Raw genomic sequence first — 27181 nt, 5'->3', positions numbered from 1 at the left:
AGAAAAATAAGTTACAATTTATGTTTTTTTAAGAATTAAATAAAATAAAAACGTCCTCACCTCACAGTTGGAAGATGAAGGGTAGGAGCCAGCGCTGCCGTGTTAGGTCACCCCGCCGCCATGTCTGCGCACCGTCTGAGGTAACCTGCTGACATGTGACACCTCTGACTAAACTCCCCTTCCCGCGCTTTTCTAAAGATTACTACTGCGCATGCGCTTTATCCCGTACCCACTCTTGTCAATAAAGTTTATTTTGTTGACAGACAGCGTCGCTTTGTGCCTGAATCCTCGAGCGTGATGACGTTACTTAACGCGTGAGAGGGGCGTGGCTAGAGAGCGTTACGCTTCACGGAGGGTCGGGACTGTTTGGAATAAACAAGACCAGTATGAAGGCGTGGTCTTCTCTTAGTAGGCGTGAATTAAATAAATCGCAGTCGACCAATCATAAACCTGCTTAGACAATGATTGACAGCTTATAGAAGCAGGTGAATGAATTAGGTGGGTGGAGTAAGTTTTATGATGAAAGTTAGAGGGAGGGGTTTAACATTTGATGGACAGTTTGCGGGGTGTGGTCGCTGTGGTTGGGGGTGTGTCTTAAGGTGAGTTTTTACTGTTTGTCTTTCTGAGTGGGCGTGTATATCAGCTGGAATAGGCGTGTTTGCTTATGATTGACAGTCTATGCGGCCGGCTTCTTTAGTGGAGTGGGCGTGTCGCTCGCGTGAGTGGCACCCGGAGGGGGAGGGTCTCCCGCTCTGCACAGGCCGCAGCAGCATTGCCCGGCAGGCAGCGAGTGTGGCGGCGATGAAACAAAGGCAGGTCGGGCTCGGCGTCCCCGGCGGCTGTAACGGCAGCAGCAGCGGAGGAGACGGCAGGCTGGCGGGACCCAGGCAGAGGAGAAGGCGCCGCCGGGGAGGCGGAGCGGCCGCCGGGGAAGAAGGCAGCCCGGCCACACGCCAGTACCAGCAGGCCGGGCCTCGCCGGGAGGAGCCCCGGAGGGATCCCGAGGAGGAAGAGGACGGAGAAGAGGAGGACGAAGAAGAGGAGGAAGAGGAGGAGTGTGAGGGGGAGGAGGACGACGGCGACGGGGACTCCATGGCGGCCGCTCCGCTGGTCCAGGCCCGGAGGAAGGACGGAGGCCCGGCCGCCAAGTTCTGGGAGAGTCCGGACACCGTGTCCCAGCTGGACGGCGTGAGGGTGTGGATCGGGAAGAACTACAAGAAGGTGAGGGAGGCCAAGGAGAAAGGGAGGACTGAGGAGGAGGAGAGGCTGGGGGAGAGGGAGGACTGAGGAGGAGGGGAGGCCGGGGGAGAGGGAGGACTGAGGAGGAGGGGAGGCCGGGGGAGAGGGAGGCCAAGGAGAAAGGGAGGACTGAGGAGGAGGAGAGGCCGGGGGAGAGGGAGGACTGAGGAGGAGGGGAGGCCGGGGGAGAGGGAGGCCAAGGAGAAAGGGAGGACTGAGGAGGAGGAGAGGCTGGGGGAGAGGAAGGCCAAGGAGAAAGGGAGGACTGAGGAGGAGGAGAGGCCAGGGGAGAGGGAGGACTGAGGAGGAGGAGAGGCCGGGGGAGAGGGAGGACTGAGGAGGAGGAGAGGCTGGGGGAGAGGAAGGCCAAGGAGAAAGGGAGGACTGAGGAGGAGGAGAGGCTGGGGGAGAGGAAGGCCAAGGAGAAAGGGAGGACTGAGGAGGAGGAGAGGCCAGGGGAGAGGGAGGACTGAGGAGGAGGAGAGGCCGGGGGAGAGGGAGGCCAAGGAGAAAGGGAGGACTGAGGAGGAGGAGAGGCCAGGGGAGAGGGAGGACTGAGGAGGAGGAGAGGCCGGGGGAGAGGGAGGACTGAGGAGGAGGAGAGGCCGGGGGAGAGGGAGGACTGAGGAGGAGGAGAGGCCGGGGGAGAGGGAGGACTGAGGAGGAGGAGAGGCCGGGGGAGAGGGAGGACTGAGGAGGAGGAGAGGCCGGGGGAGAGGGAGGACTGAGGAGGAGGAGAGGCCGGGGGAGAGGGAGGACTGAGGAGGAGGAGAGGCCGGGGGAGAGGGAGGACTGAGGAGGAGGAGAGGCCGGGGGAGAGGGAGGACTGAGGAGGAGGAGAGGCCGGGGGAGAGGGAGGCCAAGGAGAAAGGGAGGACTGAGGAGAGGCCGGGGGAGAGGGAGGCCAAGGAGAAAGGGAGGACTGAGGAGGAGGAGAGGGAGGGGAGGCCGGGGGAGAGGGAGGCCAAGGAGAAAGGGAGGACTGAGGAGGAGAGGCCGGCGGAGAGGGAGGACTGAGGAGGAGGAGAGGACAGGGGAGAGGGAGGACTGAGGAGGAGGAGAGGCCGGGGGTGAAGGGGGAGAGGGAGCCAAGGAGAAAGGGAGGACTGAGGAGGAGGAGGAGAGGGAGGACTGAGGAGGAGAGGCCGGGGGAGAGGGAGGCCAAGGAGAAAGGGAGGACTGAGGAGGAGAGGCCAGGGGAGAGGGAGGACTGAGGAGGAGAGGCCAGGGGAGAGGGAGGAGGAGGAGAGGCCGGGGGAGAGGGAGGACTGAGGGGGAGGCCGGGGGTGAAGGGGGAGAGGGAGGCCAAGGAGAAAGGGAGGACTGAGGAGGAGGAGAGGCCGGGGGAGAGGGAGGACTGAGGAGGAGGAGAGGGAGGACTGAGGAGGAGGGGAGGCCGGGGGTGAAGGGGGAGAGGGATGCCAAGGAGAAAGGGAGGACTGAGGAGGAGGAGGAGAGGCCGGGGGTGAAGGGGGAGTGGGAGGACAGGGGAGAGGGAGGACTGAGGAGGAGGAGAGGCCGGGGGAGAGGGAGGCCAAGGAGAAAGGGAGGACTGAGGAGGAGGAGAGGCCGGGGGAGAGGGAGGCCAAGGAGAAAGGGAGGACTGAGGAGGAGGAGAGGCCAGAGGTGAAGGGTGAGATGGAGGCCAGGGGAAAGGGAGGACTGAGGAGGAGAGGGCAGGGGGAGGGAGGAGGAGGGGAGGCCGGAGGTGAAGGGGGAGAGGGAGGCCAAGGAGGAGGGGAGGCCCAGGGGAAAGGGAGGACTGTGAAGGGGGGAGGGAAGCCGGGGGTGGAGGAGGAGAGGCTGGGGGGTGAAGGGGGAAAGGGAGGAGGAGGAGGAGAGGCCAGGGGTGAGAGGGAGGCCCAGGGGAAAGGAGAGGCCGAGGAGAGCGAGGCCCAGGGGAAAGGGGGGATTGAGGAGGAGGAGAGGCCAGGGGTGAAGGGTGAGAGGGAGGCCCAGGGGAAAGGAGAGGCCGGGGAGAGCGAGGCCCAGGGGAAAGGGAGGACTGAGGAGGAGGAGAGGCCAGGGGTGAAGGGTGAGAGGGAGGCCCAGGGGAAAGGAGAGGCCGGGGAGAGCGAGGCCCAGGGGAAAGGGAGGACTGAGGAGGAGGGGAGGCCAGGGGTGAAGGGGGAGAGGGAGGCCCAGGGGAAAGGAGAGGCTGGGCAGAGCGAGGCCCAGGGGAAAGGGAGGACTGAGGAGGGGGAGAGGCCGAGGGTGAAGGGGGAGAGGGAGGCCCAGGGGAAAGGGAGGACTGCGGAGAGGGAGGACTGAGGAGGGGGAGAGGGAGGCCCAGGGGAAAGGGAGGACTGAGGAGGGGGAGAGGGTGGCCCAGGGGAAAGGGAGGACTGAGAAGGGGGAGAGGGAGGCCCAGGGGAAAGGGAGGACTGAGGAGGGGGAGAGGGTGGCCCAGGGGAAAGGGAGGACTGAGGAGGGGGAGAGGGTGGCCCAGGGGAAAGGGAGGACTGCGGAGGGGGAGAGAGTGAAGGGGGGGAGAGGGAGGACTGAGGAGGGGGAGAGGGAGGCCCAGGGGAAAGGGAGGACTGAGGAGGGGGAGAGGGTGGCCCAGGGGAAAGGGAGGACTGAGAAGGGGGAGAGAGTGAAGGGGGGGAGAGGGAGGACTGAGGAGGGGGAGAGGGAGGCCCAGGGGAAAGGGAGGACTGAGGAGGGGGAGAGGGTGGCCCAGGGGAAAGGGAGGACTGAGAAGGGGGAGAGGGAGGCCCAGGGGAAAGGGAGGACTGAGGAGGGGGAGAGGGTGGCCCAGGGGAAAGGGAGGACTGAGGAGGGGGAGAGGGTGGCCCAGGGGAAAGGGAGGACTGAGGAGGGGGAGAGGGTGGCCCAGGGGAAAGGGAGGACTGAGAAGGGGGAGAGGGAGGCCCAGGGGAAAGAGAGGACTGAGGAGGGGGAGAGGCCAGGGTGAAGGGGGAGAGGGAGGGCTGAGGAGGAGAGCTGGGGGGGTGAAGGGAGGTCCAAGGGGGAAGAGCTAAGAGGCCGGGGGAGAGGGAGGGCCGGGGGTAGGAGGCCCAAGGGGGAGGTTGAAGGGGGGAGAGGGAGGCCCAGGTGAAAGAGAGGGGATAAGTTAGGTGAGGGAGGGCAAAGAGGACAGAAGGAGGAGAGGGAGGGGTAAAGAGAGGGTGAAGGATGTGAGGCTGGGGGGATAGAGGACGAGGGGAAAGGGAGGGCTGGTGGGAGGAGGAGGATGAGAGGCCGGGATGTGAAGGATGAGGGGGGGTGAGGATAGAGGTCTGGTGGAGGGCAATGAAGCTGAGGAGGAAGAGAGGCTGGAGGGTGAAGGAAGAGAGGCTAGGGGGAGGGCAAAGAGGCTAAGGAGGATGAGAGGCTGTGGGGGGTGAAGGATGAGAGGCCAGGGGAGAAAGAGAGGTCAGAGGTAAAAGTGAGGCCGATGAGGGCAAAGAGGGAGGCTGGAGGAAAAAGAGGCTCTGGAGAGGAGGAGGAAGAGAGACCGGGGGAAAAGAGAGGTCCAAGGGGGTGCAAAGAGGGAGGCCGGTGGGGTGAAGAATGAGAGCCTGGAAGGGAGGAAGAGAGACTGGGGGATGAGAGGGAGGAGGAGGAAGAGAGGCGGGAGGTAAAAGATAGGGTAGGGAGGGTGGAGAGGCTGGAAGAAGAGGTGGGGGGGAGAGACCGGGAAAAAAAAAAAGAGGCTGTGGTGACGAGAAGGCTGGGTTGATAGAGAGGCTGGTGGGTGGGGAGGGAAGAGACTGGGAAAAGAGATCAAACTGAATAGCACGAGACCACTAGCCGTGGAACAGAAGTGCCAGAAAAATACTGGCTATGGCACACTATGGATGAGCCGAGGAAGTGTGGAATTAATTGCCCTGGAAATGGTGACTATGTGGATCGGCGGAGAGTGGCGCTATTTTCATGCGCAAGGGATCCTGCTCCCCTAATGAATCTACTTAGAAGAAACGCGTCGGGAGCGTCGCAGTCATCTGTAATACCGCGCCTTGACCAAGACTCCATGAATTAAGGAGCACTACTGGGACCATTGCTGCTCACCTGGGTGAGAGCGTTCCTGTATGGTTTGTTTGCTGTAATAAGCATTATCAGGAAAAAGGTTGCTCTCCTCAATGTGTATATGTATATATATATATATATATATATATATATATATATATATATATATATATATATATATATATATATATATATATATATGTACTGCCTCTATATTTAGTGTACATTTACCCTTATGGGCGGTTCCTATGGGTTGATGGAACTTTATGAACACTAAATTATCTGCCTTATCAGTAAGGTGTTGGTCCATAAATAGGATATTAAACTCTGGGGGGAGTATTGATTAGTGGGGTGTGTATTGATCACATACTGGATATACATTTCCCTGTACTGGTGGTGCCCGTGGGTTTATGAATGTTTAATAACAATATAAACTTATCGACCTTAGTATTACTGTTGGTCCATAAATAAGAAACTCTGTGGGGTCAAGTACAGAATATTGTGGTCTTCTCTTTTATTGGGCCACAAGCACTTTTCTGGACCCTTTTTGAGCTTTGCAGCCCAGACTTGGTGCTCTATGTTCGTTCATTCTTAGTGATAAATTTATTAAGTTATTTTTTAGGACTCTTTCTTTCTGTTTGTACCTGTTGCTATATTTTAAGAGAGATATCGGGAGAGAGGCTGGAAAAAGAGGTTGGGGGGAGAGAGGCCAGAGGTTGTGGGGGGGAGGAGGTGGAAAGGCCGGAGGCTGAGGGGTGGAGCACAGTGCCCCCTCACCTCTGCAGCCCCTCCTCGGTGTATATACAGGAGGAGCACAGTGCCCCCTCACCTCTGCGGCCCCTCCTCGGTGTATATACAGGAGGAGCACAGTGCCCCCTCACCTCTGCAGCCCCTCCTCGGTGTATATACAGGAGGAGCACAGTGCCCCCTCACCTCTGCGGCCCCTCCTCGGTGTATATACAGGAGGAGCACAGTGCCCCCTCACCTCTGCGGCCCCTCCTCGGTGTATATACAGGAGGAGCACAGTGCCCCCTCACCTCTGCGGCCCCTCCTCTGTGTATATACAGGAGGAGCACAGTGCCCCCTCACCTCTGCGGCCCCTCCTTGGTGTATATACAGGAGGAGCACAGTGCCCCCTCACCTCTGCGGCCCCTCCTCGGTGTATATACAGGAGGAGCACAGTGCCCCCTCACCTCTGCGGCCCCTCCTCAGTGTATATACAGGAGGAGCACAGTGCCCCCTCACCTCTGCGGCCCCTCCTCGGTGTATATACAGGAGGAGCACAGTGCCCCCTCACCTCTGCGGCCCCTCCTCTGTGTATATACAGGAGGAGCACAGTGCCCCCTCACCTCTGCGGCCCCTCCTCGGTGTATATACAGGAGGAGCACAGTGCCCCCTCACCTCTGTGGTCCGGCTGCGCTCCCGCTCCTGGTCTGTAGTGTTCTTGCTCATTCTCGTTGGCTCGCAGTCTCTCGTTTTATTTTTTCCAGCGTTTTCTTGGGATCCTGTAATAACAGGACGGATGTGACCTTGTGGGTTTCTTTCCTTAGTGTTACCGGTCCCGTACATGATCTGCGCTGCATCGTCCCTCATGTTACAGCGATTAAAAACAAATGTGGCTATAAATTGTCTGAAGCCCCGTAACCTGCATGTGCTATAAGCGGAGGCACTCCGGTAATGAACTGGTTAATATCCAGGTCATTGTTTTACTGAGCTCTGCTGGATTGATTGCTCATGTCTGTCTGCAGAAGAGACTGCAAGTTATCCGAGCAGACAGGAGCAATCAATGCAAATAATGCAATCCAGGGCTGCCGAAGAGGAAGGGACGGTGACCTGTGTATAGTATATACTGCGCGTGACTATGCATCTATGTGTATACTGTATGTGTGTGTATAGTATATACTGCGCGTGACTATGCATATATGTGTATACTGTATGTGTGTGTATAGTATATACTGCGCGTGACTATGCATATCCGTATACTGTGTGTGTATAGTATATACTGCGCGTGACTATGCATATATGTGTATACTGTATGTGTATAGTATATACTGCGCGTGACTATGCATATATGTGTATACTGTGTGTGCGTGTATAGTATATACTGCGCGTGACTATGCATATGCGTATACTGTATGTGTGTGTATAGTATATACTGTGCGTGACTATGCATATGTGTATACTGTATGTGCGTGTATAGTATATACTGCGCGTGACTATGCATATGCGTATACTGTATGTGTGTGTATAGTATATACTGTGCGTGACTATGCATATGTGTATACTGTATGTGTATAGTATATACTGCGCGTGACTATGCATATATGCGTATACTGTATGTGTGTGTATAGTGTATATACTGCGCGTGACTATGCATATATGCGTATACTGTATGTGTGTGTATAGTATATACTGTGCGTGACTATGCATATGTGTATACTGTATGTGCGTGTATAGTATATACTGTGCGTGACTATGCATATGCGTATACTGTATGTGTGTGTATAGTATATACTGCGCGTGACTATGCATATGCGTATACTGTATGTGTGTGTATAGTATATACTGTGCGTGACTATGCATATGTGTATACTGTATGTGTAGTATATACTGCGCGTGACTATGCATATATGTGTATACTGTATGTGTATAGTATATACTGCGCGTGACTATGCATATATGCGTATACTGTATGTGTGTGTATAGTATATACTGTGCGTGACTATGCATGTGTATACTGTATGTGCGTGTATAGTATATACTGTGCGTGACTATGCATATGTGTATACTGTATGTGTGTGTATAGTATATACTGTGCGTGACTATGCATATATGCGTATACTGTATGTGTGTGTATAGTATATACTGTGCGTGACTATGCATATGCGTATACTGTATGTGTGTGTATAGTATATACTGCGCGTGACTATGCATGTGTATACTGTATGTGTGTGTATAGTATATACTGCGCGTGACTATGCATATGTGTATAGTGTGTTTGTGTGTATAGTATATACTGCGCGTGACTATGCATATATGTGTATACTGTATGTGTGTGTATAGTATATACTGCGCGTGACTATGCATATATGTGTATACTGTATGTGTGTGTATAGTATATACTGCGCGTGACTATGCATATGTGTATAGTGTGTTTGTGTGTATAGTATATACTGCGCGTGACTATGCATATATGTGTATACTGTATGTGTGTGTATAGTATATACTGCGCGTGACTATGCATATATGTGTATACTGTATGTGTGTGTATAGTATATACTGCGTGTGGGAATGTGTGTATAGTATATACTGCGCGTGACTATGCATATATGTGTATACTGTATGTGTGTGTATAGTATATACTGCGCGTGACTATGCATATGTGTATAGTGTGTTTGTGTGTATAGTATATACTGCGCGTGACTATGCATATATGTGTATACTGTATGTGTGTGTATAGTATATACTGCGCGTGACTATGCATATATGTGTATACTGTATGTGTGTGTATAGTATATACTGCGTGTGGGAATGTGTGTATAGTATATACTGCGCGTGACTATGCATATATGTGTATACTGTATGTGTGTGTATAGTATATACTGCGTGTGGGAATATGCGTATTGTATATACTGCGCGTGTGGGAATATGCGTATATGTGTATAGTGTGTGTGCACCTACTGATGTCCGTATCCATGTCTGCTCTGGAGCGATATAAGAGGGGCTGATATCAGAGGGGTCTGTGGTGGTCACATGATCTTGTGTTTGCGGTGCTCGTCCTCTCGGGGGAGATCCGGCAGCTCCTGGTCACCTCTCGCGGTCACATTATGCGGCTGCTCCGGTTTTGTTCTGATCTTTTTGAATTTTTACTGACTCTAAACTACAAGGGGAGCCGGCAGCGGACGGGGCTCAGGGGGCTCAATATTAGTCGTGTTTAGTCTCTCCTTAAAATCCTTTCTCCGGATGAATGGAAGCACTTGTTTGCTCTTCTGAGTACGGATTACTGCCGTCCACATCCCCCCCCCCCACTCCTGGGCGCCCGCCTGTTCCCACCCCTTCCCTCCTGGGTGTCCCCCACTCCTGGGCGCCCGCCCGTTCGCCTCCCCCCCCTCCTCCTGGGCGCTCCCTGCTTCTGGGTGCCCGTCCGCGTCCTCTGCTCCTGGGCGCCCCCTGCTCCTGGGCACCCGTCCGCGTCTGCTGCTTCTGGGTGCTCCCGGGTGGCCCCCGCTCCTAAGCACCCCCTGTTCTTGGGTGCCCGCTTGCCCCACTGCTTCAGGGTGCCCCTTGCTCCTGGTTGCCTGCCTGCACCCCCCGATCCTGGGCGCCCACCGCTCCTGAGTGCCCCTTGCACCTGGGTGCCCACCCGCGCCCACCGCTCCTGGGCACCTGCACGCCTTAATCCTGGGCGCCCCACACTCCTGAGTTCCCCTTGCACCTGGCGTCCACTCGCCCACCACTCCTGAGTGCCCCTTGCACCTGGGCGTCCGCTCACCCACCGCTCCTGAGTGCCCCTTGCACCTGGGCGTCCGCTCACCCACCGCTCCTGAGTGCCCCTTGCACCTGGGCGTCCGCTCACCCACCGCTCCTGAGTGCCCCCTGCTCCTGGGATCGGGCAGACGGTGGTGTATTATGTATCTTTCTAATCTTTTGACCTGCACATACTGGATACAATTGTAACAAAGTCTCAGCTCTGAGAAGTATTCGGCCTTGTTTTAATCTCCATGAATGAAAACGTCCTAACTGCAAGCGGAGATGATGATGGATTATTATCCTCGGCCTCCTGCGCTCGCGGTCACACTGCGGCCGGTGTCATTCCCACATGTTGTTGGGGTTTGATGAGTGAAGGTGATGGGCTGAGGTGTCTTTCATTTGGGCGTAGTTAACCCGTTGTCTTCTGCTCCCAGTACGTGCAGGCTGACTCTCCAACCAATAAAGCGCTGGCCGTCCTCGTCTCCCAGCTCCTCCAGTTCCAGGAAGATGCATTTGGACGACACGTTACCAACCCGGCCTTCACCAAACTGCCTGTAAGTGTCCTGTGCGGCCGGGGGCTTATTGTGGGGAGACCCCGGTGCCTGGTCTGAGCCTCACTCATACCCATGGCTGACCATTGTGCTGTGCCGCTGGGGGGGGGCTTATTGTGGGGAGACCCCGGTGCCTGGTCTGAGCCTCACTCATACCCATGGCTGACCATTGTGCTGTGCCGCTGGGGGGGGGGGCTTATTTTGGGGAGACCCCGGGGCCCCCTGTATTTCGCGCTTTATGACGGTCTCTCTGCTTTTTTTTTGTGCATTTTGCAGATTAAATGCTTCTTGGATTTTAAAGCCGGCGGTGCCCTGTGTCACATCCTGGGGGCTGCGTACAAGCATCGGAGTGACCAAGGAGGGTAAGGGCCAAAAAGTGGAAATATAGGGGTGCACATCTCATCTACTGTCTCCCCAAATTCTCTCCCCTTAAGACCTAATTCCTGGGGTTAGATGCTGGTGTCAGAGCAGTATGGCGGGCGCTGTGCATATATCACGAATGTCTACAATGGCATACAGCAATAACGGGGTCAGCCCACACACAGCGCCACCCACCATCTGCGTGTAAGACCCCTGGTGGCCTGACGTATCTGGAGAGCTCTGTACACCGTGCACTGGCCGTTCTCCGTACTATATCTCGGCTCCCATTGGAATGTATGTGATCTGAGCTGCAGTCCTGAGAACGGCCACTACATGGCGCTGTTCTGGCTCTGAACACAGTGTGCAGCTCCCACTGAATCGTGTGATCGGTGCGGTGCTGCGTGTCGGACCCCCCGCTGATTCAATATTGGTGACCTAAGGCCTGGACGTCTCCTTTTAAGCTGAGCTCTTCTTGTTATATTATCCTCTGGATCTCGGTCATCTCTGATTTCTTTTTTTTTTCTGCAGGAGGAGGTTCGATTTACAGAATCCATCGAGGATGGATCGCAACGTAGAGATGTTCATGGCCATCGAGAAGACTCTGATGCAGGTGGGGGACAATTGATATCACAATCCTTTACATTTTGTCCGTGTGCATCCCGGAGGGTCCATCAGCGAGGGCCTGCAGGTGGAGGTCCCCCAATCACATTGGTGCTGTGCAGTATCTGACGTGACCGGGTGCAGTATCGCACCTCTGTTGCAGCATAGTGGGTGGTCTCGGCGAGCGCACCCTCTTGTACAGAGCGCTGCCATCTGCCCTATGTGAGTGCAGCACAGTGGGTGGTCTCGTTGAGCGTACCCACCGCTACAGAGCGTCGCCGTCCTCTGTTTGTGAGTGCAGCACAATGGGTGGTTTCGGCGAGCGTACCCTGTAGTAGAGAGTGCTGCCATCTGTATGTGAGTGCCACACAGTGGGGGGGTCTCGGAGAGTGTATCCTCTAGTACAGAGTGCCGCCATCCGCTGTATGTGAGTGCAGCACAGTGGGGGGTCTCGGAGAGTGTATCCTCTAGTACAGAGCGCTGCCATCCGCTGTATGTGAGTGCAGTACAGTGGGGGGTCTCGGGGAGCATATCCTCTAGTAGAGGGTGCCGCCATCCGCCGTATGTGAGTGAGCGGTTACCTTGCGCCTCTCCGCTGACTGCTCCTCCTCCGCGGGCTTCATATCTGCAGCTTGGTCAAATTCAGGACCACCGGTGAAGTGGTGACTCCTGGCCAATGGGCTGCTACAGGATCTTGTGGCTCCGGAGCCTCCGTCCTCTCCGATGGATCGCGGGGACATGTGCTACAGACACCTGATGACTTTATGGATGGGAGGGGTCATGTATGCGGTGATATTCTCTCTCGCCGGCCTCGCTAGCTTTTGCTTCCCGCGTTCTCAGCGGTGTCTGCTGCAGGCAGTGATCACGCGTCCATATTCACAAGTCATCGCTGGTACCGGGGTGCAGAGACCGGTCCCGGACACATCTGTGTGCACAGAAGCATAAAGAGCGGACATAACGAGAACACAGAGATGGAGTTTGTCCAGAAGGGGAAGGGCTGGAGGGTAAATGATCTATTCTACCATTGTAGGATTGGCGCTCGTCATGTGCCCGGTGGCGCTCGTCATGTGCCCGGTGGCGCCGGTCTGCCTGCGGCGGGAGCTGCTGAGCATGCGCTGGGGATGCAGACGCCGCTTACAGGACCAGTCCTTTACTTCCCATATATATGTGTTATTGTCCCCGCTCTCAGGCCGGGCGGACGTTACACCAGTGACCGGATTATCAGACGTCTCCATCATGGTCGCTTAATTTTCCTTTTTCACCTCTTTGTAGAACAATTGTCTGAGCCGACCGACCGTCTACCTCGTCCCCGACATAGAGCTGAAGCTCAGCAACAAGCTGAAAGACATCGTGAAACGCCATCAGGTGAGCGGGGGAGGGGAGGCAGCGGTGTGGGGGCAACAGTGCGGGGGACTGCAGGCAGCAAGGTGGGGGCAACAGTGCGGGGGCCAGCAGGCATCAGGGTGGGGGCAACAGTGCAGGAGACGGCAGGCAGCAGTGGGGGCAGTATTGCAGGGGATGGCAGGCCGCAGGGTGGGGGCAGCGTTGCGGGGGATGGCAGGCAGCAGGGTGGGGGCAGCGTTGCGGGGGATGGCAGGCAGCAGGGTGGGGGCAGCGTTGTGGTGGAAGGCAGCGGTGCAGGGGACAGCAGGGTGGGGGCAGCGGTGCATGGAACGGAAGGCCGCAGGGTGGGGGCAGCGGTGGGGGTGGGAACGGGAGGCTGCAGGGTGGGGGAGGGAAGGCAGCGGTGCGGGGGACAGCAGGGTGGGGGCAGCGGTGCAAGGGACGGCAGGCAGCAAGGTGTGGGGCAACAGTGCGGGCAGCGGTGCGGGGGACGGGAGGCCGCAGGGTGCAGGCAGCGGTACGGGGGATGGCAGGCGGCGGTGCGGGGGGATGGCAGGCAACAGAGAGGGGGCAGCGGTGCGGGGGACGGCAGGGTGGGGACAATGATGCGGGGGACAGTAGCCTACGACTCGCTCCGTACGTGACCCATGTACTCATCAATCCTTGTCTTCTAGGGTACAATCACAGAAGAGAAGACCAAAGCCTCGCACCATGTGTACCCCGTTCCTACCTCACTGGACGATGGTAAGAAGCCCCTCAGCCCCGGCAGGTGTAGAGAGGAGGGGGACTGAGTAGAACCCCTGCGTGTGGCAGGAGCCCAGTGTGCCCGGTCCTGAGAGCAGCGGGGGAGGTGGCCCAGTGTGCCCGGTCCGGAGAGGGGAGGTGGCCCAGTGTGCCCGGTCCGGAGAGGGGAGGTGGCCCAGTGTGCCCGGTCCGGAGAGGGGAGGTGGCCCAGTGTGCCCGGTCCGGAGAGGGGAGGGGGGGCCCAGTGTGCCCGGAGAGGGGAGGGGGGGCCCAGTGTGCCCGGAGAGGGGAGGGGGGGCCCAGTGTGCCCGGAGAGGGGAGGGGGGGCCCAGTGTGCCCGGTCCGGAGAGGGGAGGGGGGCCCAGTGTGCCCGGTCCGGAGAGGGGAGGGGGGCCCAGTGTGCCCGGTCCGGAGAGGGGAGGGGGGGCCCAGTGTGCCCGGAGAGGGGAGGGGGGGCCCAGTGTGCCCGGAGAGGGGAGGGGGGGCCCAGTGTGCCCGGAGAGGGGAGGGGGGGCCCAGTGTGCCCGGAGAGGGGAGGGGGGGCCCAGTGTGCCCGGAGAGGGGAGGGGGGGCCCAGTGTGCCCGGAGAGGGGAGGGGGGGCCCAGTGTGCCCGGAGAGGGGAGGGGGGGCCCAGTGTGCCCGGAGAGGGGAGGGGGGGCCCAGTGTGCCCGGAGAGGGGAGGGGGGGCCAGTGTGCCCGGAGAGGGGAGGGGGGGCCCAGTGTGCCCGGAGAGGGGAGGGGGGGCCCAGTGTGCCCGGAGAGGGGAGGGGGGGCCCAGTGTGCCCGGAGAGGGGAGGGGGGGCCCAGTGTGCCCGGTCCGGAGAGGGGAGGGGGGGCCCAGTGTGCCCGGTCCGGAGAGGGGAGGGGGGGCCCAGTGTGCCCGGTCCGGAGAGGGGAGGGGGGGCCCAGTGTGCCCGGTCCGGAGAGGGGAGGGGGGGCCCAGTGTGCCCGGTCCGGAGAGGGGAGGGGGGGGCCCAGTGTGCCCGGAGAGGGGAGGGGGGGCCCAGTGTGCCCGGAGAGGGGAGGGGGGGCCCAGTGTGCCCGGAGAGGGGAGGGGGGGGCCCAGTGTGCCCGGAGAGGGGAGGGGGGGCCCAGTGTGCCCGGAGAGGGGAGGGGGGGCCCAGTGTGCCCGGAGAGGGGAGGGGGGGCCCAGTGTGCCCGGAGAGGGGAGGGGGGGCCCAGTGTGCCCGGAGAGGGGAGGGGGGGCCCAGTGTGCCCGGAGAGGGGAGGGGGGGCCCAGTGTGCCCGGAGAGGGGAGGGGGGGCCCAGTGTGCCCGGTCCGGAGAGGGGAGGGGGGGCCCAGTGTGCCTGGTAATGGAGAGGTGGGGGAGGGCTCCTGCTGCAATCACTTGCCTTACAGTGAGACCGATCTGCGGGGGACAGGGATGTCTTTACATGATCAGACGAGGGGGGTCTGCTGTAATTTTGGGGTATTTTCTGCCACAATCTCGTATGTTCCCTAATGATTATTTCCCCCCCAGAGGAGTGGCTGAGACCGGTAGTGAAGAAGGATAAACAAGTCCTCGTGCATTGGGGTTATCACCCGGACAGGTGAGGGATCCGAGGCCAGAAAGACATGGATTGTGAGAGGTTTTATGCATAAGTAACAAATCAGCGTTCAGAATAGACTGAGTCCTGGCCCTGCTGCTCACAGCTGAGGGTTTGTCACAGTGTCACAGTGCAGATAAAAGCCGTCATCCTGGACAGCAGAGGGGTTTGTTGTTGGGATTGTCTGCACTGATAAATCTTAACAAACCCGTCCACTGGAATACATTAGGATGGGTTTCCAGTCACTGCTGCACGCACTTCGCTGATGCCGCCGCGGGCTCCTCGTCCCTCCGCTGCCGCCTCCGCGGGCTCCTCGTCCCTCCGCTGCCGCCTCCGCGGGCTCCTCGTCCCTCCGCTGCCGCCTCCGCGGGCTCCTCGTCCCTCCGCTGCCGCCGCCGCGGGCTCCTCGTCCCTCCGCTGCCGCCGCCGCTGGCTTCTCGTCCCTCCGCTGACGCCATGTTTTGTGTCTTGCAGCTACGATTCCTGGATTCCTGTTACAGATCTGGATGTGGATATCGAGGATCCGCCGATTGCTGAGAAGCCCTGGAAAGTGAGTGACTCGGGGGCGATCGTGTGTCTTGATTCTGGGGGCGCAGAACAGTCCCCTAATCCGCTAATGTCGCCTCATTCCAGGTTCATGCAAAATGGCTGCTGGACACCGACGTGTTTAACGAGTGGATGAACGAGGAGGATTACGAGATCGACGAGAACAAGAAGGCGACCAGCTTCCGGCAGAGGATCTCCCTGAAGAGCGATGAGGTGCGGAGCCATCCGATCCCCCTGCAGTGATCAGCGTCATTAGTGCCGCTCTCGCGGTCATTCAGCGGTTATTCTGCGGCCGGATCGTAATTTATGCAGTCGCTCAGCTGCTCATGAACATCTGTGCTCCATGCTTAATGTTTCAGGCCGTGCGGAGCCCCGAGAGGAAAGACCGGAAGTCTGTGGGTCCTGCCAAGAAACGGAAGCGCTCGCCGTCTCCGCAGACGCCTTCTGAATCCCGGAAGAAGCCAGGAAAGAAGGGGTAAGATGACAGCGGGGACCCCCAGCCATGTACCACTGCTCCCACCAGATCCTCCACCGATCACAGGCCGCTGCTGCCACGTCACATGGACGGCACGTGAACGCAGAGACCTGTGATCCGCCATAATCATGGAATGGACCTCTGCAGCTGCCGTAGGTTAACCCCTTACACGTCCCAGTTGGTAGTGACAGCAGCATCTAAAGGGGTTAGACAATGATTGATGGGCGGTCTCTGTATAAACAAATTCAGAGGTACGGCTATACTGGATGCAATTGTAGCAGAAGCCCAGCTGTGAGAACTACTCGGACTGGCAAGTTCATGCAAACTATCAGCGAAAGCAAGCAAAAACTAAAGCGCAAAGTGTATTATACACCTATCAATAGGGTCTGGTTACATTGGGAGCCTAAAAATGTGTCACTTAAAGGGGCACAATAAAGGTGAATACCCTTCACACTGACGGAGTCCAGACCTCTGCTCGTTACACGGACGACGTCCACCCAAATGTCTCCCGTCTGTGGAGAAGCTAAAGAGAAATAAAGGGAGAAACCTCTGATCATAAACTCTTTATCCCCAGCCAAGGAGGACTGTACGGCAAGCGGAGGTGGCAGAAGGACGACGACGAGCAGGAGGATCTGACTAAGGACATGGAGGACCCCACACCCGTCCCCAACATGGAGGAGGTCATCCTGCCCAAAAATGGTGAGTGTATGACTTGACAGTAGTTGACATGGCTGACAACTGGCGCCCCCCCATGAGGCCCCTGCGGCTGAGCACTGGCGCCCCCCCATGAGGCCCCTGCGGCTGAGCACTGGCGCCCCCCCATGAGGCCCCTGCGGCTGAGCACTGGCGCCCCCCATGAGGCCCCGGCGGCTGAGCACTGGCGCCCCCCATGAGGCCCCGGCTGCTGAGCACTGGCGCGCCCCCATAAGGCCCCGGCGGCTGAGCACTGGTGCCCCACGCCACAAGGCCCCGGCGGCGGAGCACTGGCGCCCCCGCCCCCCCATAAGGCCTTGGCTGCTGAGCACTGGCACCCCCTCCCATAAGGCCCCGGCGGCTGAGCACTGTCTCCCCCCAAAGTCCAGGCGGCTGCATACTGGTGCCCCCCTAAGGATCCGGCATGTGCACTGACACAATTTTTTTTTTTTTTTTTTTTTTTTTTTTTAATGTCTAGTGAATCCAAAGAAGGACAGCGAGCACACGCCTGTCAAGGGAGGAGTGGTGGCTGACTTGGGTAAGTCTCCTGCACAGGACCACACACACTTTCCTCACATTTCCTGCTTCCAGTGCAGAGTTCTAGCGTTTTTCCTCACATGGTATAGCGCCGCCTGGTGCTCGGTGTGTAGCAATGTGCACATCTGCCAGATGTCTCCTCACAGGCCCGTGACTACACTGTGGTCTCTGAATCGCTCCCCATAGGTTTAGCTTCTCTTCTGCTTGTTGGTAAAGGAGCGGAGATTCTGCAGAGCAGCTGAGGAGACTCCTTCCCCCTCTGGCAGCTGATAGTATAGGCCCTTCTCCCTGATTGCCCAGAGCCCCTCCACAGCAGCACAGCTTGGTCTCTGCATTACAGCATATTCTGTGCACAGTTGTGTAAATTTACTACATTTATTTTTCAGACGAGCAGGAGGAGGAGGCGGTGGCTGCGAGCGGCAAGGTGAGTGCACCCCCCCCACCCCCCACAGACCTTGGTGACGATTCTGGATCTGATCGGCTCTGACATTGGTCATTAATGTGATGGCTTAATCTTCTGGAGCGCCCCCTAGTGGTGGCTGAAGGCAACAAGAATTTCTATATAAAGCGCTATAACAGCGTAGATTTGGAGACACTAAATGGCCAAAAGTATGTGCACCCCTGACCTCTCCTGTACGAGCTTAAGCAACTATGAGGGTTAATTCATCCATCGGACTCCAGTCTATTGCTGTCGTGCTTTCCAGCTGGCACTTGGCTTTCAACTTTTGCCGGTCGTGCGTTTGCTTTACCCCCTTACAGTTAGCAGGGGGTGCCAGGACTTTTCGCCATTTAGTGTAAGTAAATCACTGCAAAATTGCAAATCTCATGCACAGGTAAGTGGCCTCGGGCTGTCGCCGCGGGGCCTCGGGCTGTCGCCGCGGGGCCTCGGGCTGTCCCTGTCCTGCCGCCATCATTTCCTGAGCTTCGTACCGATGGCTCCTGGTGATTGAGGTTCTTTGCTTCGCTTTCAGGAAGATGAAGATCCCAGTCGAGGAGACCAGAGCCGGATGATGGACAACGGCGAAGACAACGTGACGGAGCAGACGAATCACATCATCATTCCCAGCTACGCGGCGTGGTTTGACTATAACAGGTGAGGATCTGGTCACACGTGGCGCCGCCATGTTTTGCTCCTCGTGCTCGGCGATAATGGCGCGTCTCGTCTCTTCCAGTATTCACGTTATCGAGCGTCGGGCACTTCCAGAGTTCTTCAATGGGAAGAATAAATCCAAGACCCCAGAAATGTAAGTGTCAGACGGCGCAGAGGTAAAGATGGCTGCTATGATCCGGCACTGGGTACAGGACAGATGGCTAAGCCTGATGTTGATTTTTTTTTTTTTTTTTTTGCTTTTCTTTAGATACCTGGCGTATCGCAATTTTATCATTGACACGTACAGACTGAACCCTCAGGAGTATCTCACCAGCACCGCGTGTCGGAGAAACCTGACCGGAGACGTCTGTGCCGTCATGAGGTGAGACCTGGCTCCTGGGGGTTGCTGAAAGCTCATTGCTTTGCTGCGCTCTCCTGCCTCACACTCCTCCAGTCCCCGGGTGTTGGGCATCGTTGCTTTGCTGCGCTCTCCTGCCTCACACTCCTCCGGTCCCCGGGTGTTGGGCATCGTTGCTTTGCTGCGCTCTCCTGGCTCACACTCCTCCGGTCCCCGGGTGTTGGGCATCGTTGCTTTGCTGCGCTCTCCTGCCTCACACTCCTCCGGTCCCCGGGTGTTAGGCATCGTTGCTTTGCTTGCGCTCTCCTGGCTCACACTCCTCCGGTCCCCGGGTGTTGGGCATCGTTGCTTTGTTGCGCTCTCCTGCCTCACACTCCTCCGGTCCCCGGGTGTTGGGCATCGTTGCTTTGCTGCGCTCTCCTGGCTCATACTCTCTTGTCTTTCTCCCCTTTGCAGGGTCCATGCCTTTTTGGAGCAGTGGGGACTTGTGAATTACCAGGTGGATGCAGACTCACGGCCTATGGCCATGGGACCACCCCCTACGCCCCATTTTAACGTGTTGGCAGACACCCCGTCTGGTCTGGTGCCTCTCCACATGAGGACCCCGCAGGTACGATGCGCTTTCATCGGATCGCTTTGGTGAGGGGTGAGCGGCGGGGAGCACTGATGATTTTGGGTCTCGTACTTCCAGGTGCCGTCTGCTCAGCAAATGTTAAACTTCCCAGAGAAAAACAAGGACAAGCCGAGCGACCTGCAGAACTTCGGCCTCCGAACGGACGTCTACTCCAAGAAAACGCTGGCAAAGGTAGGATCCGGAGGATTGCTCCTTGGTGGGAACGTGCGGCTTCTAGTAAAGGCGACTCAGGAGGTTTCTTTACTTCACAGAGCAAATCTGCCAGCGCCGGGCGGGAATGGACGGAGCAGGAGACGCTGCTTCTCTTAGAGGTGAGTGATGGACGCGGCGGGGCTCGTGTGGGCGGGGCTCGTGTGGGCGGGGCGGGGCTCGTGTGGGCCGGGCGCGGCGGGGCTCGTGTGGGCCGCATCTGGGCACATTGGGGCTGACACTTGTTCCTTTCATGTCTTCAGGCGTTGGAAATGTACAAGGACGACTGGAACAAGGTGTCGGAGCACGTGGGAAGCCGCACCCAGGATGAGTGCATCCTTCACTTCCTGAGACTCCCTATCGAGGACCCGTACCTCGAAAACTCGGACGCTTCCCTCGGACCTCTGGCCTATCAGCCCGTACCTTTCAGCCAGTCTGGCAACCCCGTTATGAGCACCGTCGCCTTCCTGGCCTCGGTGGTGGACCCCAGAGTCGCAGCTGCAGCCGCTAAAGCCGCCTTAGGTAATTACTTCCACAATAACTGCTTGCTGTCAGTGAGTTCTGACAGATCCTGTAACGCCCCACGCACCGGCCCCCCGATACGTCTCATCAGGAGCCATGCACAACCTTCTTGCACCCCTTTTCTCACGTGCTGCTTATTTTCTTAGAGGAATTCTCCCGGGTGCGTGAGGAGGTTCCCCTGGAGCTGGTGGAGGCGCACATCAAAAAGGTTCAAGAGGCGGCCAAGGCCCTGGGGAAAGTGGATCCGTCCTATGGTCTGGAGAGCAGCTGTATAGCCGGAACGGGCCCAGACGAACCAGAGAAATCCAGTGAGTCCTTAAAGGGGGTCTCTTCACCGCTCACTTCACCAGCAGGAGGTGAACGGTGCAGACGACCGCACATCATGGCTGGTGTGCGCAGACGCAGTCATCAGCGACACTCTGGTAGAAGTGTGAAGACAGCCTGCCAAACTATATAGTGGTAGCGTCCCTGATGGGAGTATTACTCCAGGCTTCGACTTCTGCTCAGTGCTGCCGCCCAGTGACCGATGTCTGTTAACGCCTCTCTGCAGTCTGCTCTGTAAATACATGCGTGATATCGCGTCCGTAATCTGTTATCTGTGAACATTAGGATAATTTTCCTCTTTTCACATTACTGCTTTATCTGCACCTCTCAAGTTTTTGTCTCTGCGGTCTGAGACCGTGCACCTGACGGGTCCAGAGCTGAATATGCACGCTCAGTAAAGACCGGGTGTGCACGCGCAGTCTCCAGAGATGAATATGCACTCAGTAAATGCCAGACTTGCATGTGCCAGTCTCCAGAGATGAATATGCACGCTCAGTAAATACCGTGTGTGCATGTGCCAGTCTCCAGAGATGAATATGCACGCTCAGTAAAAACCGTGCGTGCATGTGCCTGGCTCCAGAGAGGAATACGCATGCTCAGTAAATACCGTGTGTGCATGTGCCTGGCTCCAGAGAGGAATATACATGCTCAGTAAAGACTATGCATGCACTTGCCTGGTTGTAGAGAGAAATATGTACACTTCAAAAAGACTGGGTGCGCACATGCCGGCTCCAGATCTTAATATGCACGCTCAGCGAAGACCGGGTGTGCACGTGCCAGTCTCCAGAGCTGAATATGGACGCTCAGTAAAGACTGGTCAACTTTGCTTTATGGAGCGGTTTATTAAATCAAAAATCTTTTGATTGAAGGTGAACCCGCAGAAGAAGAGAAGATGGAAACGGAGACCCCAGAAGCCCCTCAGACAGAGAAGGTGAGTGTTGTCCACCTACCTCCCGATGGTAAAAATTGCAGTTATGGATTAGGGGGGTGCTGGGCTTAGAGGCTGTGCTACTTATATATTGATTACCTATCCCATCAGTATCAGATCGGTGGGGGTCTGACACCCGGCCCCCCACCCTCCGCTGTTGTTAGTGCTGTTTGTGTCTATACTGAGATTAGGGGATTGATTAGTGGGGTCCTGCCCCTGTGACGTTACCTCCGGGCTGGGCTGCGTCCTCCATGATTTTCTGGTCCATTGCCCCTTGCTCCCGTTCTTCCCATCTGATGACTGCACTTGGTATTAGGCCACAAATACGACCGGGTGGAGACTCTGGGGGCAGCTTTATAATAAAGTGCTGAACCCCGGCCCTCGACCGACGCCGCTGAGATCTGTGAATTGTTTCAGAGTGAAGTCAAGAGCGAGAAGGAAAGTGAAGCGGAGTCGTGCGAGAAACCGGAGTCATCGGCGGAGAAGAAATCTGAGGAGGAAGAGGAGAGCGACCCGGCTCCGGAGGACAAGACAGGTGAGACGCCGTCTGCCGCACGGTTCCGGCCGGGGCGTCTCTGCGGCCGGTGTAACCGTCAGATGAGGACTGTAGAGTCTGACCACAGTTTGTCTCCCCCCTTATAGAGGAAGAGACCGAGGAAACGAAGGAGAATGTCGAATCTGCCAAAGAGCCCGACCCAGCCAAGAAGAAGCTGGAGAACGATATGAATGAGAGCAACGTAGCAATGGCCGCCGCCGCCGCTCTGGCATCAGCAGCCACCAAAGCCAAGGTGCAGTCCCTGACTGTGTGTGTGTGTGTCCCTCTTGACTGTGTGTGTGTGTCCCTCTTGACTCTGTGTGTGTGTCTCTGGTCAGTGACGTCTCTCAGACCCCCCCGATGACCATGATTACTCTTCTTGTGGCCGCCGCGGTCTAATTTGCTGGTTTTCTTGTGTTCAGCACTTGGCCGCAGTGGAGGAACGCAAAATCAAGTCTCTGGTGGCGCTGCTGGTGGAAACACAGATGAAGAAACTGGAGATTAAATTGCGACACTTTGAGGAACTGGAAACCATCATGGACCGGGAGAAGGAGGCGGTGAGTGCTCTGTGGTGGGGGAGGTGTCGCCGGTGAGTGCTCTGTGGTGGGGGAGGTGTCGCCGGTGAGTGCTCTGTGGTGGGGGAGGTGTCGCCGGTGAGTGCTCTGTGGTGGGGGAGGTGTCGCCGGTGAGTGCTCTGTGGTGGGGGAGGTGTCGCCGGTGAGTGCTCTGTGGTGGGGGAGGTGTCGCCGGTGAGTGGTCTGTGGTGGGGGAGGTGTCGCCGGTGAGTGCTCTGTGGTGGGGGAGGTGTCGCCGGTGAGTGCTCTGTGGTGGGGGAGGTGTCGCCGGTGAGTGGTCTGTGGTGGGGGAGGTGTCGCCGGTGAGTGGTCTGTGGTGGGGGAGGTGTCGCCGGTCGCACAGAAGCCCAGTGTCGGAGGCCATTCAGGTGATCACGCCCCACTCGGTGCCCGGCTCTGCGGCCGCTTCCTCCCGTGTCACCCGGCATTACCTCTGCTTTGTGTTACTGGCCCTCGGGCTTTTTCGCTTGCCCCAGACTCTCGCATTCTCTCCTGTCTGGCATCTGATTAGTCCTGACAATCCACAGTCCTCGGCCCTGCCCCCGCTCTCTGCTTTCTCCCAGCGCTGCTCACATCCAATATATGCAACCTCACGACCCCTGTCCAGAAAATGTGGTTGATTCCCCCCCCACCCCCCCCCCCCCCCTCTCATCCTGAGATTGCCATTGCTCCATACATTATAAATGGGGCAGGGGGGGGATGCAGCTGATGGTAATGGCCGTCTCCTCTGATTTCAGCTGGAGCAGCAGCGTCAGCAGCTCCTCAACGAGCGCCAGAACTTCCACATGGAGCAGCTGAAGTACGCGGAGATGAGGGCGCGACAGCAGATGGAGCAGCAGCACGGACAGAACGCTCAGCACCCCGCCGGACCTCCCAGTGCAGGAATGGGCCACATACAGCCCCCCACACACCCCGGAATAATGGGTCACCAACAGCAGCCGCCAACACAGCCCCCTCCATACGGTCTACACCACCAGATGCCCCCTGCCCACCCGCCACAGCCAGGCATGTATTCTGGGCGTATGCAGGGGCGGGGTAAGTCTGAGCGCGGGGTGTGTGATGAGGGTCGACCGGCCCGGGGGGTCCACCGCCAGGATTTCTGTCACTGTTAGAAATGCATGGCGGCATGACCCCCGGAATTCAGCCTAAGCGGGGGGCCCTTTCCATGTCAGACAAGTGGGGGTCATTATTTGCCACAAGAGGAGATTTTGTGTTTTTCTCCAATATTTCCTGGGTTCACCCTGTGACCGGAGATGATGGGAGTGATGGTGTGTGGCTCTTCTGTCGGGGATGATGGGAGTGATGTACAGTGCTGGCCAAAAGTATTGGCACCCCTGCAATTCTGTCAGAGAATACTCATTGTCTTCTTGAAAATGATTGCAATCACAATGCTTTGGTATTATTATCTTCATTTATTTTGCTTGCAATGAAAAAACACAAAAGAGAATGAAACAAAAATCAAATCATTGATCATTTCACACAAAACTCCAAAAATGGGCCAGACAAAAGTATTGGCACCCTTAGCCAAAATAACCGCACAACCGCTTCCGGTCACCATCAATGAGTGTCTTACAATGCTCTGCTGGAATTTTAGACCATTCTTCTTTGGCAAACTGCTCCATGTCCCTGAGATGTGAAGGGGGCCTTCTCCAAACTGCCATTGTGAGATCTCTCCACAGGTCTTCTATGGGGTTCAGGTCTGGACTCATTGCTGGCCACTTTAGTAGTCTCCAGTGCTTTCTCTCAAACCATTTTCTAGTGCTTTTTGAAGTGTGTTTTGGGTCATTGTCCTGCTGGAAGACCCATGACCTCTAAGGGAGACCCAGCCTTCTCACACTGGGCCCTACATTATGCGTCAAAATTTGTTGGTAGTCTTCAGACTTCATAATGCCATGCACACGGTCAAGCAGTCCAGTGCCAGAGGCAGCAAAGCAGCCCCAACACATCAGGGAACCTCCGCCATGTTTGACTGTAGGGACTGTGTTCTTTTCTTTGAATGCCTTTTTTTTTTTTTTTTTCCTTTAAACTCCATGTTGATGGCTTTTCCCAAAAAGCTCTACTTTTGTCTCATCTGACCAGAGAACATTCTTCCAAAACGTTTAGTCTTTCTCAGGTAAGTTTTGGCAAACTCCAGCCTGGGTTTTTTATGTCTCGGGGCAAGAAGTGGGGTCTTCCTGGGTATCCTACCATACAGTCCCTTTTCATTCAGACGCCGACGGATAGTACAGGTTGACACTGTTGTACCCTCGGACTGCAGGGCAGCTTGAACTTGTTTGGATGTTAGTCGAGGTTCTTCCACATCTAGGGAGGATAGCCACAGTGCCAGGGGCTTTACACTTCTTGATGACACTGCGCACCGCAGACACAGGAACTTTCAGGTCTTTGGAGATGGACTTGTCGCCTTGAGATTGCTCATGCTTCCTCACAATTTGGATTCTCCAGTCCTCAGACAGTTCTTTGGTCTTCTTTCTTTTCTCCAAGCTCAATGTGGTGCACACAAGGACACAGGACAGAGGCTGAGGCAACTTTAATCCATGTCACCTGCTGCAAGTGTGATTTATTATTGCCAGCCCCTGTTAGGTGCCACAGGTAAGTTACAGGCGCTGTTATTACACAAATTACAGAAGCAGCACAGGATTTTTCACACAGTGCCAATACTTTTATCCACCCCCTTTTTTATCCAATTTGGCTTTGACAGTTTTTCTGTTTTTTTTCATTGAAGACGAATTAAATGAAGATAATGCCAAAGAATGTGTGATTGCAATCATTTCCAGGAAGAAACTGAGTATTATCTGACAGAATTGCAGGGGTGCCAATACTTTTGGCCAGCACTGTATGGCCGCCCTCCACCAGTTTTCGTGTCTCTAATCTCCTCTCTTGTGACTTTTGCAGGTCAGATCCCGGGACCAAGCTCCATCTTGTCAGGACCCCCGATGCCTGGACGAATAATGCCGAACATGCATCCAGCCGGACCCCCCCACCCTCCACCTCAGCCAGGAATCCCCCCGATGCCAAGCGGCATGATTGGACCTCGGCCTCCTATGGCTCCAAATGGCATGTGTAAGATGCTAGCCCCCCATATGCTGACCGTACCCCACACACAGCGTCGCCTGTCATGTGATCAGCGGGTACCTGCGAAATCTGCACATTTCCAAAGGCTTTCCTCTTTTCTCCCCACAGACCCGGCTCCACCTCCACCGCCGCAGCAGCCACAGACACAACCGCCTCCACCCAGCGAGGGACAGACGCCACCCCCCATTGTGCCGCCAGCACCACCCGCACCATAGCCGGGCCGGCGCGCCCCCGCACCCCCAGTCTCTGCATTCATCTCTCAGTGACGTTGTGGTTTTATTCTAATGGCTGAATAATGTATGCGCCCGGCCGCAGCAGACCAGTGACGCACGGCGAGGCGAGGCAATCAGCGGCGCTCCGGTAGTATTTATTGCACAGCGGCCGGCCCTGTCACACACTCACAGGTTTTAGTCTCTTCCTGTAGCAGAGCTCGTCTTGTGCTCGGGAGTTTGTTGCATGTTCAATGTTCTTTTATTTTTTTTGTATTTTTTTTTTTCTGCCATTTTATGTTTGTAATAAAATTTCCTGAGTAATTGGTGAGCGGCGTCCTGCTGGGCTGGGGGCGTCATGGTACTAGTGTCCACTAGAGGGCAGCCTCTGTCCAGGCTAATAAGAGATGGCCGCTCATTGTAGTTCATGGTCTTGGGAGACATAATAGATTATCTGCTAGTCCAAAATCTACCCCTGCCGCCCGGGAGGTGTGCCCGAGGGGTGAGGGGACGGCAGAACAAGCCGGGCGCTGCCGTACACTGCTCTGACCACTCTGCTTTTTACCATCCATGTACAGACTAATCTGCGTACTACACAGTTACTCCAGTCACAGCCAGAGCTGCACTCGCTGGTCACCCACATCACATGCAGTACTCTAGTCAACTCCAGAGCTGCAGTCGCTGGTCACCCACATCACATGCAGTACTCTAGTCAACTCCAGAGCTGCAGTGACTGGTCACCCACATCACATCCTGCACTCTAGTTGCTCCAGAGCTGCAGTTGGCTGGTCACCCACATCTAATCACCTCCGGAGCTGTGGTTACAGCACTTCTCAGGTCACGTTAGCTCCTGGGCCACTGTTTCCAGCGTCCTGGTGGTGTTTGCAGATGGCGGCGGCCGCTGCTGTAATAGACAGTGGGAGTTGTGGCTTTCTCCATTATTGGCTGGCAGGGTGTAACAGAATTAGGATTACAGCTCTGGATGTGAATGGAGTAAGGCAGTTACTCGGCCTTTTGTATGTAGATGTAATCTGTGTAGTGATGCGCTCTGTGGCGGTAGTAATAATCTGTGTGGCTGCAGAGCATCGCTCCTCCCCCGCTCCGGCACTGTTCCTCCCTTCGGTGTGGGTTTCCTCTTTATTCTGGTTTCCTCTTTGCTCCTGGACTCTGCTGTCGGGATTTTAGCGATTTTTCATCCCCGCCCCTCGCCCCGGTGTTGGTTCTGCTGATGTTATATGACCTTGTTTTCAGCCAATCGGTCGGATGCGCCCTACGATCCGGATCTCGGCGAACTGAAGCCTCCGCCGCCAACATTTGTTAAATAAAATATGGTTTCTTTTGTAGAAGTTTGTGATTATGTTTAATTCACTGGTTTTATGTTTCTAGGAAATTAGGGGTAGGGATAGTCGGGCTGCGGGCGGTGATGTCACGGGAGGGGGCGGGGATAGCCGGGCTGCGGGCGGTGATGTCACAGGAGGAGGTGGGGATAGCCGGGCTGCGGGCGGTGATGTCACGGGAGGGGGCGGGGATAGCCGGGCTGCGGGCGGTGATGTCACAGGAGAAGGTGGGGATGGCCGGGCTGCGGGCGGTGATGTCACAGGAGGAGGTGGGGATGGCCGGGCTGCGGGCGGTGATGTCACAGGAGGAGGTGGGGATGGCCGGGCT

At 56.7% G+C, this 27181-nt stretch overlaps 1 protein-coding gene and 1 non-coding gene across 2 annotated transcripts; both read left to right on the top strand.

Moving 5' to 3' along the window:
* Positions 1 to 758: 758 nt before the first annotated feature.
* On the top strand, positions 759 to 26862 carry SMARCC1 (SWI/SNF related BAF chromatin remodeling complex subunit C1). The gene is made up of 28 exons (XM_075315835.1): positions 759 to 1221; positions 10116 to 10235; positions 10509 to 10594; positions 11121 to 11202; positions 12465 to 12557; positions 13211 to 13280; positions 14763 to 14832; positions 15304 to 15379; positions 15463 to 15588; positions 15735 to 15850; positions 16425 to 16549; positions 17022 to 17081; positions 17467 to 17504; positions 18052 to 18173; positions 18253 to 18324; positions 18439 to 18552; positions 18985 to 19138; positions 19220 to 19333; positions 19414 to 19473; positions 19615 to 19873; positions 20020 to 20181; positions 21067 to 21128; positions 21543 to 21660; positions 21768 to 21913; positions 22083 to 22217; positions 22973 to 23240; positions 25128 to 25295; positions 25416 to 26862. The coding sequence occupies exons 1-28, from the start codon at positions 802 to 804 to the stop codon at positions 25520 to 25522; spliced, it is 3543 nt and encodes a 1180-aa protein (XP_075171950.1). The 5' UTR covers positions 759 to 801; the 3' UTR covers positions 25523 to 26862.
* Positions 11819 to 11947, top strand: LOC142244796 (small nucleolar RNA SNORA5). Its single transcript, XR_012724659.1, has one exon. It is a non-coding gene; the product is annotated as a small nucleolar RNA SNORA5 (small nucleolar RNA).
* Positions 26863 to 27181: the final 319 nt, after the last annotated feature.

Source organism: Anomaloglossus baeobatrachus, chromosome 6 (assembly GCF_048569485.1).
Source record: "Anomaloglossus baeobatrachus isolate aAnoBae1 chromosome 6, aAnoBae1.hap1, whole genome shotgun sequence".
Lineage (NCBI taxonomy): Eukaryota > Metazoa > Chordata > Amphibia > Anura > Aromobatidae > Anomaloglossus > Anomaloglossus baeobatrachus.
This window is presented reverse-complemented; position numbering and strand designations above follow the sequence as displayed.

Excerpts from the sequence above, each read along its gene's own strand:
- SMARCC1 (XM_075315835.1), top strand. The coding sequence starts at position 802 with ATGAAACAAAGGCAGGTCGGGCTCGGCGTCCCCGGCGGCTGTAACGGC. Across the intron at positions 1,222-10,115 it reads TCGGGAAGAACTACAAGAAG|TACGTGCAGGCTGACTCTCC; the intron begins GTGAGGGAGGCC and ends TTCTGCTCCCAG. Across the intron at positions 15,380-15,462 it reads TTGCTGAGAAGCCCTGGAAA|GTTCATGCAAAATGGCTGCT; the intron begins GTGAGTGACTCG and ends GCCTCATTCCAG.